We start from the raw sequence: 21,661 nt of genomic DNA, 5'->3' as shown, positions 1-21,661 counted from the left end.
TACCATGAACTCTGACCTCATGCATTGTGGGTAGTCAAGTCACAGTTTGCCCTCTGCAAAAGGCCCAGAATTCCAGCGGTCCATGTTTCACACCAGGAGACCTTTTGTATTGGATAACTGCACACACATTCAGATCCTCACACATACACACATTTGCACACATTCACACACACAGACTCCATTCAGAAGCCCTCTTCACACCTTGTCTGCCCCCTGTCCCCCTCTGGCATTGTTTATTAAAGCATGTCCACTTAGCGCTGCCCCGTCTGCCCCCTCTTGCTGTGGTGCCGATTACCCACATCCTGAGTCCACTTCATGCCTTCCCTTTTTCTCCTCATTTTTTTTCTTCCTTTCTCCATCTCGTTGCACTTTCACTGCTCAGACCAATCACACTCCTCTCTCTCCTGTGCTTCATCCTCCCTCCGCCCTCTTTCCCAGCCGTAACATATTGCTCTCTTTTTCCTGCACGGTGAAGCCGCTGCACACGCTATACTGATTCCTCACTCTGCGCTGCACCCCTCCTTCCTTATGAATGAAGCTATGCATGTCAGATAAAAACAATAAAAATCAATCAAACCTTTGCTCTTCCTTTTTATCTTTACTTTATTCACTTTATCCCCTGTCCCACTGGCTTGCAGAGCTGATGTCTGTCTGATCCTTTCCCTCTTTCATGTTTTGGATCACTTTATCAGACTCCCTCCTGAGGTAATAAGCTGGGTGTATAGCCGGGAAGTGCGGAGGAGAGGAACTTTCATGTCCCTTAGCTCTGGGATTAGGGTGAGCTGCTTGAGGAAAAGTAATAAAGCCCCCAGCACCTACCGTCTGCTGCTGGTGGATCCTGGAATAAAGCCCAACTCCTGCTAAGCTTGCAAGCCTGGAAAAGCTCACATTTCCTGTATACACCACCACCCTCACATCCAGGTTCTGTCCTGCCTTCTGCAGCAGCACCACATGTGGACACCTCTGTACTGAGCTCATGTAATCTTTATATCTTATACATGTTTGCATCTAAAAGATATAAGCCAGTGTTATGCATGGGCTTATGTTTTTTTATTCCTTCGTTTTTTTTCCCTAGTAAAATCAAAGTTAACTGCTTCCAGAAATATTGAAGCAGGTTAATTTTTACCTATGACTTCCCGGTTCTGTCTGATCTTTTCTTTGTTGCACGACTCATTTACTTCATTTTTATTTTCTTTATCCTGTCTTATAGTATTAGTTGACTGTCTTTATGTTAGATAACCTTCTGTTTCCTAAACTCTGTGGTGATGGATAAATAATATTAAAACACAAGACTGTGAAAAGTTCTGTGTACTAGTGCATAGAGGCTTTTTGCACATTCTTGCTTATTATTGCTTTTTTATATTATGTCTATGATTTGATTCATGATTATTCTTCACTTGCTGGTTATTTGATATTGTTGTTTATTTTGTTTTATTCTTTATTTATTTTGCAATGTGCAAGAGCTCCCTGTTCATCACTATTATGTTTTAATATAATCACATATTTCACTCTTTAACTTCTGGTCTGCTGCAGATGAAATATGTCATTTTTACCTTAATATAAACCCTTAAACCATCGTTTAGCCACAACTCAAACAAATTAGGACTCATTTTAATAAGCAGAAATATATTTATTGTTGAAAACATAAATATATAAATTATGATTATTGCTGTCTTTATCCAATGGATGCCCAAAAGAAATGTTATAAAGGCTTGGTGATAGCGTAATGGCATTTTCTTTAATCAGACAGCTCTAAACGTGGTCCCCGGTTTACTGAGAACACATTGATATGGAAATGCTTAACTGTGATGAAATGTCAGCCTTTTTAATATAGCACCAGTCAAATGATGAATTAATTCACAGGTGGGCTCTGTGTGTGTGTGTGTGTGTGTGTGTGTGCATGTGTGTGCAATAATAAGGTCAGTTGTACACAAGTCAACAGCAGCTGATACAGCCATGTTACAGTCAAATGTTTTTTCACTTGACTTTCATTTGACTCAAAGTGACTCACTCTCCCTCCTCACCATCAGACTTCCTCATTTGTGGAAAGCAACTGATGTTTTTGAAGCGTGTCGGCTCGGGCACACATTCATCACTGTTACAGGAACTGGTAAGGAAGTAATTGTTTGTTCCATTGGGGCATGGGTTCAGGGTAGCTTTGTACAGGCTACCTCAGAGCACTCCTCATCACATATATCCTGGTGGCATGTGGCTGCGTAAGGTGTGAGTTCCTTCAAAGGGTGGAGCGATCCGAGATTTGTTCTCCTGTCAACAGATGAGTTAAGACTAACTAAACAAGAAGCCCATTCATGCGCATGTCGATTTGCTTTGCTCATTCATTCACTCTTTAAGTTAGTGAAGGTGAACTTTGCTCTTTGCAGGCACTGCATGTGTACTAGCGAAGTGGGCCAGGCAGACATCTTCCTTATCAACATTAGACTGATATAGGTAAAAAAACAGTTTCGTACAAGATGAAATGTGTGTATGAAATCACACGCACCCTGTCTTTCTCCCTTGTATATGCATACTTGCACGCTTGTGTGCTTCTGCGATTGGTTGCACACACTCCAATGCACCTTAATGTAGGCATCTTTGTATAAAATTATCATGTAAAGGATAGGGCCATGCTTATTATAGCTGTACGATAAGCTCCAGTGTGGCCACTCATTTGCCATGTTTGAGATACAAAACCATTTTCCATACACTTCCACTGCACAATGCTGATGTACAGACTGGCAAGAAAGCCCCTACCCACCCCCCCACCCCCATCTCTTCCACTGTACTTCCTCCCAACATTTTTGCATGTTATCCAATGGATTAAATACAGACATTAATCGCAACAAAAAAACATAAATCCTGCTTGGATATAAGTAAGCATAATATATTTCATAACAAAAATAAAGCATCTTCCTGTACTGACTCTCACATCTCCTCCTTGCACACATATATCCAAACCATTTACAAGACTTGACATCATTCAGATACACTGTAATATAATAAGAAACATGGATGACAAAAATGACAACTAAAAAAATGACATTGAGATTGTGTTGGTTACGGAGAAGCAGACCACACAGAACTCATGCATGTCTCCAAAATCATAAAAACATCTTTGTTCTTTCTTTCTTTTGTACTGGAAGAGACAGAAACCAAATGTCCACGCATATAAATAGTTTGTAAGTAGCGGTGCGTCTTCCTTTTCAGATTCATCTGTACATAGCACAAGCAAAGTCACAAACCAGCAGGGTCATCAGAACAAAAGTTTTCTTCGTTACTTGGAAAATGTTTGAAGCTCCAGAGAGAGTCTTTAAAACAAAACATTCTCTCCCACTGTTCTCTCCTTTTCCTCTGTCTTTCCTTCTGTCTTTTGTCCTGTGTAAGAGTCTTTTAAACAGCGCAGGGCACTTTCATGTTGCCCAGCTGGAGGTCATCCACCACTGTTTCGGAGTCCAAGCAACAGATTCCCACCAAAGCTTGAGCCAACTGTTTCATGGCCATCTCTGTTGTGTGTCTTGTTCAAACAAAGTATGTCAAAATGTTCAACACAAATCCCTTTCATCATCTCCCTTCAGCCTCTTTTTGACCAAGCCGGGCTTGCTTCCTCAGCAGCGGCAGGGTTCTTTTGACTGGATAGGTGGCGTACCACAGAGGAAAACATCATCACTGGTTATTGTTTTTTAAAAAAGCACCTTTGGCATCTTATTTATTTTTGTCTGTTGTCTATTCTTAGTCTCTTGGCTTTACATGAAAGTTTGTTTTTAATGGAGGTAGCATGGTGGTGGGGAAGTGGACAGGCCAGGTCTCCCATTTGTAGCATCCTCTGTTAGGATCCCTCCCATGCTGAAGTCCCTCATTCTCAGTGGTCTCACCTCACATCCACTGTGGGGAAGAGAAAGCAAGACCTGGCATTAGCATGAGCATGAGATAAAGCTACACAGGTTTCATCACAAAAAATGTATTTAAAATCAACATTTGGTGCTCAATTGCATAGATTTGTTCATGCATGTCAAACACGATGACACATCACACACAAGACCCACACTCTTCATATACTTTCCATTTTTTGCAGACAGTCCAGACGACATTATGTCAAGTCAAAATATTTCTGTGTCATTTTGAGTGCACCCAAAATGATAAGAAAACTGATAAGAAAACCTGTGAAACATCACTCTCTAATTCACAGAGAAATATGAGAGATGATAAGGCAGAGACCAAAATAAAAAGACAGAGGAGTGTGGGTTTTTATGCTGATAAAGACGACATAGTGGGTGTATAGTGAGACTAATATCACCTCAAAAACTGTGCAAACAACAAAAGACAATCCCAGCACTGACACAAAGCAGTGTGCATGCTCAGTAGGCCACAAAATCAACATGCAGCAATGAGGCGCAGAGTGCAGTGTCCCTTAGCCCTCCCTCTCCTCACACTGATTGGCTGTGATGTGATTGGTGACAGTGATTGGCAGGCCCTCTTTGTGCCCTGATTGGGCCATTGCAGTGCCAAAGGTGAGGACACTTCAGGGTTTCAAGTCCTACCTGTTCCCTTCACAGCTCTCCAGTGGACTTTGGGTAATGAGTGCAACTTTATTATGTTGCCAATAAATCCTTGCTGGACCTTAGCGTTTTTCTTTTTTGTTTCCTTTTTTTACCTTTAGCCCTATGGTTGCCTGAAAGCACAAAGTCAGGGAGGGTGAACAGGAAGGAGGGTTAAAAGCAAGAAGCAGGGTTTATGATACAGAAAGAGGCACAACAGCCCTGGGACAGAAGCAGAGAGCGCAGATATGACACACAATAAATACTTTGGATGCCTTATCAGCAAAAAACCACAGCACTTATCTGCTCCTAGTGAGAGAAAGGCTTCAGATCAAGGGACTATGAGATTTACCTGCTGTCATGCCAAGCAGTCTCTGGACACCCTCCCTTAACACACAAACTTGCATACACTTTCACACTCACACACATACTACACACACATCCACGTCTGACAAACTACAAACACACAGACTTCACAGTTTTGCAACTACAGGCCACCACACAGGTGTGTCTGTCTGTTTGAGGGCAATCATAGACAAGGGTCATCAGGTGCAAAGCCAAAGAGCCAGACAGATGGAAAGTCTATCAGACAGACATGAGGAAAGCAGTAAAGCAAGAGGATGCAGGACAACTTAGGGCTGAAGGAAGGACTAAGCCATCAATCTCAGCCTCTGAGTCATATTTATACAAAGAGGCAATTTTTGGATAACTTTTAAAATAGCTTGTAGATACACAATAACTCCCATGGTAAAAATGTACCTGTTTCTGCTTCTGAGTGCTCCACCACATGATGTTGGGATGTGCATGCACACTCCAGGTGGTCTTCTAACCGCACCAAAACCTCTTTCAGCTTGGGTCTCCTTCTCACATACTCCACTTTCGCCACCTGAAAAGAGGAAGACAGGAAATGTTAACCTCAACGCCAGTCCCAGTACCACCGTTACTTAATGCACATGCTTTTTGTAAACACAACAATATCAAGAGGCGTAGCGGCAAGACTGATGACTGTTTCATAAACCAATTCATCAAACAGCCCATCTGTGGTTTTGCCTCGCTGTGTTTGAAGTGTGAGGGCAGCATTCCTCCGCTCACTGTGCACTATAGATTGTCGATCAGGTGTGTAAATACTAAATGTTGCGTATGACCCCGTCTATGCAAGCTGAAACAACGGACAGGACAGATGGATAGTAGGGGGGAAGAAGTGCACACCCTAAAGGCCCAGGGAACATTTACACTGGCAGGAGATGATAGACTAAGAGATACCACCCACTCCAAGCCTGGAGCGTCCACATCCAGACAGACACACACCTAATCTCCATCGCTTTGCCTTGACATGTTGGCTTTAAGCTACATTAATATTTCTTTGTGGGTGCATGTAAAAAAAATACACTTTACATGGTCTAATCTAAGCAGTCAAAACTCAAGAGAGCAGACCTTTCAATCTAATAAACACAATGGCAATGCAGGAATTTCTATCCTTCAGTCCAGCTAACACCCTCTCAGTTTAACACAACAGGTCTGACCTCCACTTCCCAGCCAAAAGCTAGTAATGAAAAGGGCCAATCCTCAGAGTATTATGAATAGGCTGTGTTGATTAAAGCTTAGATGAAAGCTGAATAGAGAAGGTTGTATGGAGGTTATGATGATCTTGTTGTGTAGCTCAGGTGCTTACATGCGTTCCCTCTCTGATCTCAGTGCCAAGGGCAGGTAACCTCCTCATCCACCACTGAGGGCCTGGGGGCCACATGGAAACAATATCCCATACCTCACTTATCATCCTGGTCACTGCACGGGAGAGGATATTGGCCAACAATCTCCCAGCGCTCTCTGGTGTTATGAACAACAAGGTTTAAGTCGACGCGAGGCTCACACACGCAAAGTCAGAGGCCCAAAACTGATGAGAGGCTTTCTTCCACTATCCTGCGTTGGCACACTGCCAAGGCTGTCTCTTGGAGGTGAATTAGTCATGCAGACAAACGAACATACCAATCCCAGTCTGATAAAACAAAGTATAATGTTTACATTCACACAGCGAGGGCTGCCTCATGTCAGTGCTGTAACAAAGGCTGGAGGGTCGCCTGGTGAGGCAAAAACAGAGGCAGAAAGTTGTCAGGGACCAGCAGCTTCACCGGACGCTCCTTCAAAACAGTTCACTCCATGGAGAGAGAGGAAAGAGAAAGACAAGTGGGAATGAAAAGAGGGTAAGCAAGCAAAGGAGGTATGCAGTGAGTAAACAGCGGACAATGGTGTCTGGGTTAGCGGTGGGGTGTTTGGTGTTATCAGGCCCTGACACGCAGGGGGGGGCGAAAGGGCCAGAACAGGAAAGAACCAAAGACAGAAGGGGGACCATCACTGTCATTAGGGAAAGGGAGGGTGTGGGTTGGTGCAAACAGAGGAAATTATTGAAAGAATAGAGAAAAAGGACTGACCTACTACTGACTAACACTTAGATCCATGTGAACACATTGAGGAAACTTACAACACTAATACTGACTAGGGAGATAAATACAGACAGAGAAGGCATCTGAAGTTTATTTTTCTTATTCAAAAGAGCAGGTATTGGCCCAGAATGATGCAATGATCTACTAGAAAAACACTGGTAATATTTAATCAAATTGTGTCATTAAAAGGTGATGGAGAGATAAGAGAACAGAAAAAGAGACTTGAAAGATGCACGTGTCTCTGTCTTTGCTGCCAGATGCAAAAATATTACATAAAGTCAGGTTCAGTAGCAACTAGAAAACTAATGTCTCACACATACTATTGAGTGTGATTCAATGACTAACACATACACAAACTGTTCCAACCAAACAAACAGTTACTGACAGGAGGATAAAGCGATGGGCCTCCTTGACGAGAGGCCCAGCGGTAGGTTTGTCCCCTTGCCCCACACCCAGCAGGGTTAAAAACACTCCCAGCAGGAGTTTCTATACACGCAAACACACACACACTAAGATTCTCCTATTTGTCATTGACTATACTATAGAACTACAAGACTTTTCACACAGCCTTTGCTTGCCTATTCTCTTTCCTTTAATCTTGTTTCCTGTTTCGTGTGATCTGAGAAATAGTTGATGCAACAGGGATGAAAACGTCAGAAATGTCAAAAATAGTTTTTCTCTTGTTTATAACCACCTCTTCACTTCACTATCAGCTTCCTCAGTGCAGAGTCAATGACTTCCCACATAAAACATAGATCAGAAAGAGACCCCATGCTACGATGAGGGGCCCCACACTCTCTTTGTATAAATCAAACCGCACTAAACTCCCTAGAAAGCCAGTCCCTGAGAAAGAGTCCCTCAAGCGGCCGTGGAATGACATCTGAGGGTGAGACAGGGGGCTCTGGGAAGTGTAACCCCTGGGTTTGTCCTTGACTTTCCTCAGAATCTCTGTGGCCCTCTGTTTAAAGATGATTTTCCCGGTTGGGTTAATTGGGAATTCCCTGAGCACAAAGCACTGATGAGAGCATGATGGAGGGGAAAGTATAACTTTGGTCTTCCAAGGAAAACAAAACAGAGATGTAGATGTGCACAGCGGGCCACTGTGAATTGGAACAGTGACAGAATCAAACAAAAATAAATACAATTGTAGGGGTGGCAATTCATCCATCAGGAGGGAAATTAGGCGAGCAAGGTGCTCATAGCTTGTACCCTGAAAAGAAGCACCTTCACTGAGATGCTGCAATCAGGACGGTTGTAAAAATCTGTCAGTCTTCTGAAGTGAAAGAAAGAAAAAATGACACCCACAAGAAAGGAAACATAATCTGCAGATAAAGAGAGTAAACCACATAAGACGCAGAGTGAACATCAGATGAAGACACATGCACATACTGTACACCTAATGTTATGTATTTAAAGAACAACAGAACTGCAGATTACATTACTGAGTACTTTAAAGAAGGAAAAGTAATGAGAGAGACTAAAAAGTAAATTGCAGACACAGGCAGAGATTTAAAATTAAAGAGTCGGAGATGGTTATGTTGTAGAGAAAGACAGAAAGAGTAAAGCGGGAGTGAACAACTATTTCACATAACAGACAATCAGACTCCAGGTCTGGGGGGACTGAGTAGAGTAAAGAGTCAGAGGGGGAGGATGAAGTCAGAGGGTTAGAGTGAAGAGGGAGGACAGGAGAGGAGGAGTGAAGGAAAATACAGAAATGAAGTAAAATATGATTAAAATATGGGTGCTAGTTTTCCTGCTCAAGCTGATGCATTCCAGCCGGTGTTGCAGTAGCCAAACTCTCTGGCTTCTGGCTTTGTGTGGGCGCTCCCATGGTCTCTGACCCGCCCCGCAACCCCCACTGTGCACACCACAGACTCACACGTATGCACACACAAACTCCCTCACCCTTCTTCATCTAGTAGAAGAACTTAGTGAATCAAAGGGAAAATAATTCACAGCTGCAAAGGACTTCAAACAGGGAGGCCCCTCATTCCCATATAACCCCCCACCCCCCCTTCACGTAATCCATAGGACCCCTCAGACGATCATAAATCATGCTCACTGTATCACCATCACACTGTCTTTTATTTATGAAACACCCCGTAAGTCAGGGACCCACACAACCGCAGGGCTTCAGCTACTGCTTCCCCCAACACCCAGGTCTGACCCTCTTTCGCTGAGGTAGCTGTCGGTCTGTCTGTTCCTACGAGTGTGTACGTCGGGGTCGAGAAAAGGGCCGCTGCACGGAGATGTGTGGACCCCCACACTCAGCGCTGTAGCTGTATCCGCCTGGCCTCTGTCATCCTCCACTTTGATCCAACAGCCATCAACACTTCATTACTCTGCGGCCCGTCTTCCTCTTGCTGCCGCTTCACACAAATGGCCTTGTCCCTGCACTGTGGTGGGGGAGTTTACGTAGCATAGTTCCCCTTTTCTCCCTCTTGCTACACACATGCACACACCACACACACATACACACACACACACACACACACACACACACACACACAAACAATCTCCTTCTTAGGTTTACACAGATGTGCTCTGACGACCCTCCCCAACTTCTGCAAAATACTTGTACATGTGCTTCAAGGGCCGTCAACTTTTCTAGCTACTAAACCAATCCAAATTAGGGAAATGAACCTTTATTGGCAAATTATGCCATAATGATCACATTAAACTGCTTCATGAAGGAAAAGAGTTGGTTCTCATTGTTTTTCTTGTCTTGAAAAACAACATTTTACAACCGAAAAACTGCAATTAAGTCAGTTTTTACACAAAGTAACAGATGTGTCAACAGGTAATTTACACTTAATTCCCTTTTCTTCCTCTTATATGAAGCCATTTCCATTCTTGTTTTTGGAGTACTTTGTTTACTGCTGAAGAAATCAGAATATATGGGTTTTCCAGTTCACATGCTATAAAACCTTCCTCATAAGAGCTTGTTTTAAATAAATTATTCATAGAAACAAACCTTCAAATATCACATGCATCTGCTTCTGGATGTTTGTGAGCGTTAATGAGTAAATGAGTGAGAGGATGAATGACAGCTCCATTCTTTGCCTGTGTTATAGTGTGTTTGTTCAGCCCCATTGGAAGAGCAAACATGGAGGCATTTAGATTCAACATACAATAGATATAGGGCAGTAGAATAGAACCAATACAAGAAAATAGAGGGTGAAGGGAATGCAAGATGTAGAAAAAATGCACGAACATGACAAGATAAATTAATATGTTTGAGTAAGATATTAAAAGAGTGTAAGATATTGGCACTTATTTCATTTATGTCATTTCGTGCCACATGTAGATTAAAACAAGAACATAATGACACAAAAAATGGTCAAAATGTTCTGCCAGGCTTAGATAAAACGCCGAAAGGAACAGAGAAATGAGAAGAAATGTCAAGAAAGTCAGTTTGATGGGGGAAAAAAGGGGAGAGCCAAGATGCTGGGATAGGGGGAGTGAATGTGGAGTCACTGAAAGTGCATGGGGTGGGGGTGGAGGAGGAGCTAAAGGAATGCTGGGATGATAGAGTCTGAATACATATTAAAACACAGCTCAGAAATCTATTTGCCTCTCTCTTCTGCCTCTTCCTGTTTCTCTTTCCATCTCTGTTTTTCTAATGTGATTTCTTCAAATGAATTCTGACCCATCTCTGAATACGCTTATCTTTAAACCATTCGCTTTTACAGTTTTCTTTCCGTGCCAACGCTTGCACATCACACAAACAACTATGTCAGTGTCACCTCCATACACATAAATTAAGCTTTAAAGATACTGTTATCACATTGATGGACCAAAGTGCAAATGAAATTCAAAACAGCGACAAAGAAAGACGAAAGAAAGAAGAAACCAAAAGGAAGAAATACATTGGCTTTATGACACCCCCCTCCCTCAGGCTAGTCCTATTTAAAGTTGCCTTTTTTATTACCCTGCCACTGAACAGGACAGGCTTGTACAGTACAGGGCCTGCACAGACCCGTTCTCAGGTCCATAGCATTGAAAAAGGGAAAAGGGAGAAAAAGAGAAGAGGGGGAATAAATAAATAAAAGGTGCATTTGGACAAATGCATAGTGGCATGAGATGGAAAGAAACACAGCAAAAGTGTTCTTTTCCCATCCTTGGCCAGCACAAGGAAAACAAGTCAGGCTCAGGGAAGACGGGCAACATTTTTAGCGTTTTAATAAACAGAGGGAGAAGCACAAACTGAACCCCTATTCAGTCTAGCTGCTGAGAGGACAGACAGGAAAAAAAACTTGGCATGAGACAATGTTTCTCACACACAATGTGGTGAATGTCTCCTGACCGGAGCGAGCCCTGACGGATGACCTTTCCAGGGATGCAACGCCTCTCAGCCAGCGTCTGGAACCACATGGAAAAACGGCCCCCTGAAACCCCATCACCACCACCACCACCACCACGTTTTAAGGTCCGTCCCCAGTCTGTGTGCTCATTTTGTCCTCAGGGCTGTATCATGAGGGGGACACGGACAAAGTCACATGGAACACGGAATTCCATGAATAGCAGAATCAAGTCTTAGTGTCTTGTCTGCAGTCGTCAGGGCCCCTCCATCTGTCCTCTTCACACACAGAGCTCCTATTGACGACGACGCATACTGCCAGACGGACACACAGACGAGTTTGCATGCTGACAGACACACTCACATGGCTCTACTGTATATCAGAGCTGGACTGTGTCCTGCTCCATGAGTCAGCATTTCTGACCATAGAACCTGTGGCCTACAATGACCATCTTGTCGGGTCAGTGTTGTTGTCTGTCCTTTACAACCAAAAGAAGAGGTCAGAGAAAATGTCCTTTCCTCCACTTTGAAATCTCCCTGACCTGTGCCAGTGTGCCAGGGGGTAGGAGGCACGGCAGGTGGGGGTTGGTATTTGTTTTATTACTGTTCTTTATCAAAGCGGTATCTGTAAAGGGTTGCATGAGGTACAGGACACAAAGCTATGTGCCAGGGCCCACGACCAGGCAAGATCACAATGATTAAAGAGCAGAAAGAACAGAGTGCAGTGATAGACTCAAACACATGTCAAGTGTTCCAGGCTATCCTGTTTATCCGCTGGTTGTCCCATGCTCTTACAGAACAGAGCACATAACTCCCATACCTCCAAACAGTGCCGTGCACCAGCTAACAGGCTGTAGTGTAAATACAGCAGAAATACGACTCAGCTGCAGCCATAGTGTCTCCTCTGATCCTGAACAGAAGGACATGTTTTCAAGCTACCGAAGCCAAAGAGCCTCTGAGAACAGTGCAACCCCCCTTCCCCTTCAGTGCCATTTTTTTTTTTTTTCTCAGTCGCCTCATCTCTTCTGGGCTCCCTGCTTCCAGAAAAGACAAAGCGCCAAACAAACAGAGAGTGGAGAAATGGCTACGCAGTACCCAGTGACACTCCGACATTCTCAAGGTACAGGAGACTGTTTCTCTCGCTCCCTCTTTAGCTGTCTCATATCTGGCAGGAGCATCCCTCTCGGGTTGACCCCTCGGCAGATGTCGCGGCTGAAGGTGCCAACAGCCCTTCCTCCCTCCCTGTCCTCTCTCTGCTTCTCTTCCTCCCGCTGTCCTGGCACAGTCACCCCCCCTGGCCTCCCGCCAAACATGCAATAGAGTGATGAAGAGAGAGTGGTGATCGGCTGTAATGGAAGGAGCGAAGGGGAGGGGGCAGCGGAGGTGAGGTGGCCACTATTTGGGCTCTGGCCAAAGAAACTCAGAGGAGTGGGATGAATTAAGTGGAAGATGAGCTGTGGAACGAACAGGGAGTAAGGAAGAAAAGGAGCATGAAGTGAGGCCATGCCATTTGATTTACCCACCTGGTGAGAGGGAAAGTGGTGAAGATTTGTGTCAGAAGCGGGGGTATGCTTGCTCAGGTAAGGAGTGTGTGCATAAAATTCATCTGGTGAATATAATACGCTGTAGTTTAAAGTTTAACTAGTCTGGGCAAAAGGATGAGGTGCACACAGGAGAATCCCAAAGCACCTATGCCAAACTATTGGAGGGTCTGAAATGTGTAGTGTAATTTTTTTTTACTGCTGTACCACCTCCCAGCCTGTCAGTTTATGTGTACACTATATTTAGAATATTGTCATCACTTTGCCTTGCCAAGGAACTGAACATTTTGCCAGAGGCATCAGACTCTCTTTACAAAAACAACAATTTTACCTGGCAGAACTGCTACGTCAGTCTGTTTTCATCAGTGTGTCACTTCGGTGTTTTGACACACAACTTAAGATCCAAACTAGCAGAAAAAACTGACTGATCCAGGCAGTGTTTCTACAGGGCAAAACTATTGTTTTTGGGGCCTTTGAAAAGAGAGATGTAACATTACAGCATTGAATTCCCCATTGGAAAAAGTGAGTGGTTTCACCGGAGGCCAAATGGGCTGCACACCTCAGATTAGAGGCTGTTAATATCCATCTTTTCTATCATTCATCAACATTAAGATGGCAAATTTCAGGATGACGTTAGAATAGGAAGTGGTATGTTGAGGCAGTTTTTTAATACCAATATTGATGTGTTTGATCACAGGTGAGCCACATAAAGTTTACAGCTAAGAAAGCTTGGTCCAGTTTGTAGTGCCTCTTTACCACACAACAGTTTAATGACTTTGAGTGACAGTGTAAGCTTGTGTGCATGTTTTCCAGCAGACAGATGTGTGCCTTACCTTAACGGTGCGGGTGTGCCTGCGTGAAGGGTGGCAGCGCATGTTGCTGGTGTTGCAGCACCCCGTGCAACGCTTCACCTCCACACAAGGCGGCCATATCAGAAAGTTGGCTGATGTTGGATCCACCTGGCTCCTGGGGATCTCGTAGATCACCGTTCGTGTCTTACACACCGCCGGGACCGCCTCCTCTACTAGAAGAGAAACAAGAAGAGGGAGCGTTCAGTGACTCGTTTTCACAATGCAAGTGCGCTATGATGTATTGTTGTAATCCTTCCTTTCCACTCCCAAATACTTCATACATTCCTTCACTGTTCATTATTTGATGACTCATTTGATGTGCGAGATGTTCGTCTTACCTCAGCTCACACCCAACCTCTTTTAAAGCTGTTAAGAAGACAAGCTATCCAAAAAGCTGATCTCATATCAGCTAAGGAGCTTTGGGATCAACTCAGTGAGACAGAAAGAGACTGCTCCTTTGTTCAGAGCCCTCATTGGGGTTAATGCAGCGTGACTAGGCCAGAAAACCTTTATGTCCGCCTGTGGGAAATCTAATAATGGCCTTTGACCCTATTGGCTATAGTCAAAAGGGGAAGGTAGTAAGCATTCATTTCAGATTTAATGCCCTGACAGGCACTCAAACTTAAAGATGTGTTACAGAGTGTACATTAATTTACTGTTATGTCATAAACCTGATATGTGCATCATGTGCAGAATGTGACAGTCTTCATACACAGCTGCCAACAGAGTACTCTGCATCAAATGCTTAAGATATAGGGCACATAAATGAAATAGGCACCAGACATGTTATTCTGTGTTTCTTTGGATGCTGTGCTGGGAGAAAAGTGACAAACACACAGCCACTCTTCACACACATATTGCACAGGGTATTCTACATGCCTTGATCAGATATCATACCGCATGGCGTTTTATGAAGAGATCTGACTGAGAGCCCAGGCAAGCTGCAACTTGAACCCTGAATGCCTGGAATTTCCACGCTCAAGGATACATTTCTCTTCTGACGCGTGTCTTAGATCTCCAAGCCTTTGGCCAATTAAAACGCCTCATGTCAGACATCCCCATCAGCCTAAACCCAGTCTAGTTTCTAGGGGGCTTTTGGTTGTAATAAAAAACAAAACTTGGCTTATCAACAAAGAGCTAAATGCCACAAAGTATTAGCTTTGCTTGAAATTAGTGTTAAATGACTGGTTTCATCTCCCAGGAGTATGGATATATCATGTACATATATATTTAAGATTAACATTATTTTGAACCTATTATGATGCTGTAATAACTTCTGATTTATCATCATTATACAACAATTATTCACTCTTACCAATACTCCTTTTGCGCCGGCTATGGAGCTGGGAGTTCTTCAGGTCATTGTAGTAACCATGGTGACGGGAGTAGTTTTTATGATGGTTGTGGTGCTTCTGGTGCTTGCGCTCCTCGATAACATCGTTTCCCGTACCTCGTCAAAACAGAAGGCAGCCATGTTAATAATGTCACAAAGAGAAGACACAAACACAGAAAGCTTATTCAGCCAATAAACCAGTTATGAGTCTGAAACCACTACTGCAGCTTTAGCAGTGTTGAATGACTCTGTGGGCGTCTTGCCAGGCCTCACCAGAAGGCTGCATATGATCCACTATTGATGTTTTATATACACTTTCCACAACAAACAATGTGTTGGTTAGTCACACAACCATAATGAGATGGTAACTCCTTTCTGTGCCGTATGTTACACATGCTGTGTTTCTCTGAAGGCCTTAGGGTTCCCTTCAGTGTGCTAACTGGCATGCAAGGGACTCCTGATGTCAGAAATTGAAGTAAACAGTCCATAGTACACAAGGTACAGTAGGCACAGTTTTACACAGACCTCTGTATAATTGCACACTTTATGTGTCAGCTCCACTCACTTATTTGGCTGAACCTTCCCAGCAGAAATAAAGAAGCTAGACACAGGTGAGTCAGCATGCTCTTTCAAAAACTTTCACAGACAAACAGGGGACTAAAGTGGTCATTTGACAGGTGGTACTCAGTCACCATTATCCCTGCACCTAATTAGTGGTTATGTGTCTCTCATTTACCTCAAAATGTTTACTTTTTCAATCATTCACTGGCTTGGAAAAGTACATGTTCTGTTATGTGCTGCAGTACTAGCCTCTTAAAGCTCTCTAACTCCAGTCTAATATAGCCAGCTCAGCTTTTTCACAGTCATGGTCATCTGATAAAGCTTGCTTGTTTTGGTCCCCACCCAGAATATGAGGTGGATTACAGAAGAGTGCCAGAGTTGCAATAAAACGATAAAGCTTGTTCCCAGGATACTGCCCTTTCCCAAAGAACGTCGTCTGAATGTTTGTTAAGTGGGTGGGTCTACCTGGCTGTAGGTACAGCATACCCACCCATCTGGCTAACACAATCCTACACCTGTACGCTTAACATAAACACACACTCACGACTGGGCAAACTCCTCTCATTATACTTCATAACATACTAAAACCCTATGTACACTAGCACAACAAAGCTTAGCCATAGGCAAACACATTCCACTCATCCAGCTCCTTTGTGCTCTGACCAAAGTCATCTGAAAGGATTTCCTCTACCTATACACAGACCAATTCTGTGATAGGTTGTTTGTTTACTTTTAGATGCCTTCTTTTTCCAAGTCTGTCAGGTCTTGAGTCCTCTATCGGCCCCTCAGTAAGAGCTGAGGGAATTTCCTACTAGCCTGCAGTCAGGAGACGGTCACTGAACCAGAACCAGAGGGCCACAGAAAGGAAGTGTTAACTGCAGCAGAAGCCTGAGTTAGGGAAAGGGTTGTGGTATCAGTCTGTCAGGAAGGCAGATCCTATATCCAAGCACATACAGTCTGTACTTTATGTGACATTTATGTGCAGACACACACCTACAGACACACACCGTCTGCAGTGCAGTCAGGTGGACACATTGTGACAGCTGGCTGATTTCCCTACCCTGCAACCTTTTAACACTACAGTTCACTGACTGAACTTATCCTCTTACTCTGCCCCACCTATCCTTGTCTTCATCTCCTCCTGTCAGAGGAGAAAGGAGTGAGGCAGAGCATCAAACCGGTGGCCACCCAAAGACACGCTGTGTTATAGCTGACAGGAGAAAGGGAAGGGGGGCATAAAGGAGTCCTTTATAGACTCCAGCGTACCCTTTTCAGCATCATAAAAGGACCTTTATGTTGTTTTTTCCTATACACTAAACACAAGAAGGCAATCAGAATGGTCAGGCACAGAGATGCAAGGAAAATGAGGTAAGAGGCAAAATGTTGTAAGGGGTTTTCTTTCAGGATTCCAGGTGAGGTAAGAAGTAACACACCCAGAGCGTCATCAAACTGAGACAAGAGAAAGACTAAAGGAGACAGTCTTTATGAATCAGGCTCTCATGACTCACAAATTACTACCTCCATTAGCTGAGGGCCCCTGCTCCCTCCATTTACTCCTGTCCTCTCCTCTACCTGTACCAGTAACCAATATGTTGACTTGTCGTAAAACTGTCAGCACAATTCTCTTTTTTTAACTCTCCTCTTCTTTTGTTCTTAGGATTTTACAAGGCTCAGTGTTAGTTTAGATGACCAGTTGATTTCTTTGGTTGTGCAAGCTGGTAAAAGCCACGGTAAGTCTGTTTTCAACTACTCAGGTTCAGAAGAAGTGCTTCCAACTTTATGGGAGGTAAACAGACTGCCAGCCTGTCAGAAACAAAGCAGATTGCACAACAACTTGCGGCCTTTCTGAGTGAAGTGTAACAGGAATATAGGCTCCTCAGTCCTCCTTCTCCCTCCTCCACCTCTGCCCCATGCCAAGAGTCAGGTTCCCTTTTCTGTCAAAGTCCTTCACTAAGAGAGATAAGAGCCCGTAGGCCAGGGGCCGCCTAAGGAGGGAGACGGGGAGAGGGAAGAGGAAAACCAAGAAGAAGAGCACTCCAGGGGCCAGACAGTCATCTGCAGACTTCAGCAGGGTCATCTCATCTGTCACTCAGAGCTCAGGCACTATTCTCTCTTGATGTGTATGCACTCACAAAAACAAATGCACCTGTAAGATCTGACTGCAGACCTTCAGTGTTCCTAGATATTACACACAGCATATCAGTAATGATTTGAGTTTTTGGATGTTGTGTAGCCTCTGTGATGTAATCTTCAGACTAGCCTTTCCTTTCACCTGGCCTGGTATTCCATGTTCAGAGGAATCTATACTGGTAGGTTTACTGTCCTGGTCATCCGCAACAAAAGCTCTGAAAATACCCTTCAGGCTGGCGTCAAAGTTCTTTTAATGGGCTAGCCAGTGCCGCCAAGCTGGCCCTCAGACAGATTTATGTCCTCGTAATAATAATCAGCCTACTACTGTTACCCTGCAAAACATTCCTATGTTTGAAGAAAGACATGTTAATTCAATTATAAACACCTCTTCTCATGCTAGAGGCACACCAGGGATCTATTCTGGGCTCAACATAAAGTGGGTTGATATCAAGTTTGGGGCAAAAGTTTGATTTTGAATTCATGACTTAAATATGCCAATGATATGGGGCTATAAGTTCTGAGTAGGATACCTATAACAAAAGCAAAAGTATGGTAAAACAAAACATAGCTGAGCCCAGTCATTAAGTCTTTAGATCTTAGGTTTGCAATGTGTCACACACTGATTCTGCATCAATTGGGTCTGTTAATGTAAATTTAGAAATAACCTGTCTCCATCAACACATCTTTAGAGCTCTGTATTTGATATATGACCAGAGCCTGTGTAAATAGAGGCTCATGTGAAGGCAAACAGCTTCTTCCAGCACACCCATGTAACTTAATATAAGACAGTCTGAGACAGACTGGTCTTCCTCCATAGAAGAGGTAGCACCTCCATGAACCTGAAGCAGAAGAAGCCCACACCTTCAAACTGCTGTCTCTGTTTACAGGGCGACATAGACGACCGTCTGATTGCTATAAAACCAGTTTTAAGTGCTAACAACAGCTGACAGAATATGCACAAATAAATAGCAGCCAGTGAAAGTCCATCTTTCACTGGCAGGCACTCAGAAGACACACCTACTATATCAGGGCTGCTTTTTTTTTTTTTTTTTTTTTTTTTTATCAAGCACACCTTGAGTGCACAGATTCCTCAACTCTCAGACTCCAGTGCTAACTGCATTCATGTCAGTTTCACTTACACCTCATGTGTGCACTTTAACCTGAATCATATGTTATGAAATGTGTGAATAACAACAGTAAAGTAGCGCTATTAGTAGTTTCCATGAAGCATTTTTACACATTCACAGCGCACTCAAAGGTTAAAAGTGTTATATTTCATGTTGATTTTGGATATGGCCTATTTAAATGACTATATGTAATAGTTATTTGCTTTAATTCTTTATATGTTACTTTACCAAGGCAAATACAATCAAAATCTCAAGGCAGCAGAAAATAAATCACATAGCATTAATTCTGCACTACATCAAGTATTTTGTTAGTTCATAAACACTTGGTGATTAAGTTTAAAATGTAGATGTATGAAGGTGTTTTTGGGACTACCTTTTTTCTTTTTCTGTCAATTAAAAGCTCAAAAATAGCAATTTCACATATAAACAGTATAACTGAAATATCAAAATTCCATTAAAATCATCTCTGTCTGAAGTTAGAAGTATCAAGAGGCAGAATTTACCTACGGAGTCAATCTCCAGGAGCCGCTGGAGGTCGCTGATGCTGTGGATTTCACTGTGGGCCAGTCTGTCTATCAGCTCCTGGGGAAACTGCACTTCCTTCAAAGAGCAAAGGGGTGCGAGAAATCAAACAACAGATGAAGGTTAGAGATGTGTCAGGTGAGTGGCAAAACGCATTTGTTTGTCTGTAAAGGTCCTGGGTTTAAACACACAAAGAACATCAGTGCGTTAAGAACCCTACAACTACCTGCCAATTACTCCCGAGTAAGAGAAAGTCCTATGGATGCAGTTTACGCATGGGTTTCATAGAATCTATTCTGCAAGAAACGAAATGGAAATTATTCATGTTTTGATAAAGTTCTGGTTCATTTGGCATCAGTGAGACTGTAGAAGAAACCCATCATCAGTTAACATATCATCCTAAAAATGGCATCTTTATTAGGCATGCGCAACAATAAAGGTCTGAAATGCATTGTGATGTTCTAAGTATGTGTGTTGTATGTAAGCCGAATTAAAAACCAGACCCCAAAACTCCATAAAACATCTCAGCTTTTTATTTTGACAAAAAAAACTCCTAATGTATAAAACAAAAAGTGTGATTCCTGTTGAAGTTCGGAGCTGATCCGTGCGTCTGGATGCGTACTGGCCGTGTGAACTGCAGCACGCCACACTGCACTTGTTGCGGTTTTGCAAGCACCTCCAGTTGAGAAAACCGTGCAGCCTTACAGGAACAGCGGCTATTTATATCACCCGTAGCGGTTCCCATGAAAGCGCTTAGCCCAACCAAAACGTTTGCCCAGTTGGCTCAGGCTACAAACAGATTTGGCACAAAAGCCAAAAATAACTGCGATATGCGTCCAAGCGCAGACTATGTTGGTTCTGAAAAGCGCGCAGTCACTGCCCCTCATGGTATCTGGAGTTGGAATACTGTTGATTCTTGCAACAAAAAACAAGATTCACACAGACTCAGGTTGTTCAAACATATCATTTTAGTCTTCTTTACGCATTTTCCAAAATATATATTCTGTGTGATTGTGTAGTCTAATTATAGGCTCTGAATCAAATGTCGCCTTATTACTATAAACAATCTGTCATGGCTTATGTTGGAGAGAAGTGCGCGCTCTGGGACCTTTGCACACAGGAATAAAACCCCCGCACCAGTGTCTGCCATGGGGCCAGAGGACACTGCGCTTCTCTGAGTCCATGGAACTTTACCTCAGCGGTGGCCAGCAGCAGGTACGTCGTCCACAGGAGGAAAGAACAAAGTGCGGCTCTCATCTCCCTTTAATTTCGATTTAACGCCAAACAAAAAGAAGGTGCTATTCTGTAGGAGCCGCAGAGTCGCTCCTGGCCCCAGAGGATCCACAACCATCCCCTCGGGGAGAGAAACCGGTGTGTCAGAGCTGCTCAAGGGGCTCAAGTCAGACTCCGGGTTGCACTTGCTTGTAAATGTGAAAGGCTGAAGAGGCTGGAAGTCTTGTTATTCACACTGGGCTGCGTCCTCCTCAAGTCGACATAGCTCCTCAGGCTCAAGTGGGACAATCCCAAGAGACAGTCCTGACGCGCATTGCACTTGTCCTTCACCTTCTAACAAACAGACTGTACATTTAAGCTTAGTTTAATCAGTTACTGGATAAGAAAATCAACTCTCCTTGTTTTGGATCATTTAGAAATTAAGAGAGAGTTTACGCGCAAAAGTATTTCATATAATAGTTAAATAATGAGCTTAAAACAATATAATCCAAAGGAGCGGGTCCTCTGAGGAAATCACAGACGAAGCAGGGGGAAAGTTGTCCGTGTAGTGATATCCTGAGCCTGTGCTGCAGCAGTCTGGACAGGTCGTAGGCTGTGGAGGATTCTGGAGTGAATGGAGTCAGAGCGCCTCTGAGCCTCTGGATATAGAGAGCCAGCAGCTCCATGCCCGTTGCGCCTCCCCTCGCGTTTCGGTGATCGTGCATCTATTCAGTGAGGGGATCTGGTTGGCTGGTTGGATGACTTAAGACTCAAGAGCATGTCCCCCCCACCCCACCCCCCCTCGGTCCGTGTGTGTGAGTGTGCATGTGTGTATCCCCCTCAGTCGGAAAAAAAAAAAAAAATCCATTCAGTGTTTTCTGGCTGTAATCAATATAGATTATGACAGTCTGGAAAAACTAACAACTGGCAAGTAACTTTTGTCAAACTGATAAAATATGTAGATTATAGGTGTTGTATTGGAAATGTTGACAATGTGATGCTATATTACATCAAATGATGATATAGATAGATTTTATTTGTCACATGCATCGGTAAAACCAAGGGTAAAACAGTGAAGTGAAATGTCAGACCATGCTATCTATCTATCTAT

The 21,661-nt window shown here is 43.4% G+C and overlaps 1 protein-coding gene across 2 annotated transcripts; it reads right to left on the bottom strand.

The window, feature by feature from the left end:
• Positions 1–1,737: 1,737 nt before the first annotated feature.
• pdgfab (platelet-derived growth factor alpha polypeptide b) lies at positions 1,738–21,205 on the bottom strand. Of its 2 annotated transcripts, XR_003936132.1 has the most exons (7): positions 20,533–21,205; positions 19,320–19,416; positions 14,981–15,115; positions 13,648–13,838; positions 5,292–5,418; positions 4,536–4,666; positions 1,738–3,879 (listed from the first exon to the last, which is right to left on the bottom strand). XR_003936132.1 is itself a non-coding variant. In XM_030142198.1 (6 exons), exons 1-6 carry the CDS (start codon positions 20,593–20,595, stop codon positions 3,866–3,868), a joined length of 627 nt encoding a protein of 208 aa, XP_029998058.1. In that variant the 5' UTR covers positions 20,596–21,205; the 3' UTR covers positions 1,738–3,865. The 2 variants fall into 2 exon arrangements, 1 of the variants encoding a protein (XP_029998058.1); XM_030142198.1 differs by lacking the exon at positions 4,536–4,666.
• Positions 21,206–21,661: the final 456 nt, after the last annotated feature.

Source organism: Sphaeramia orbicularis, chromosome 8, assembly GCF_902148855.1.
Source record: "Sphaeramia orbicularis chromosome 8, fSphaOr1.1, whole genome shotgun sequence".
NCBI lineage: Eukaryota > Metazoa > Chordata > Actinopteri > Kurtiformes > Apogonidae > Sphaeramia > Sphaeramia orbicularis.
Note: the sequence above shows the minus strand (reverse complement) of the source record. Positions and strands in the feature narration are given on the sequence as shown.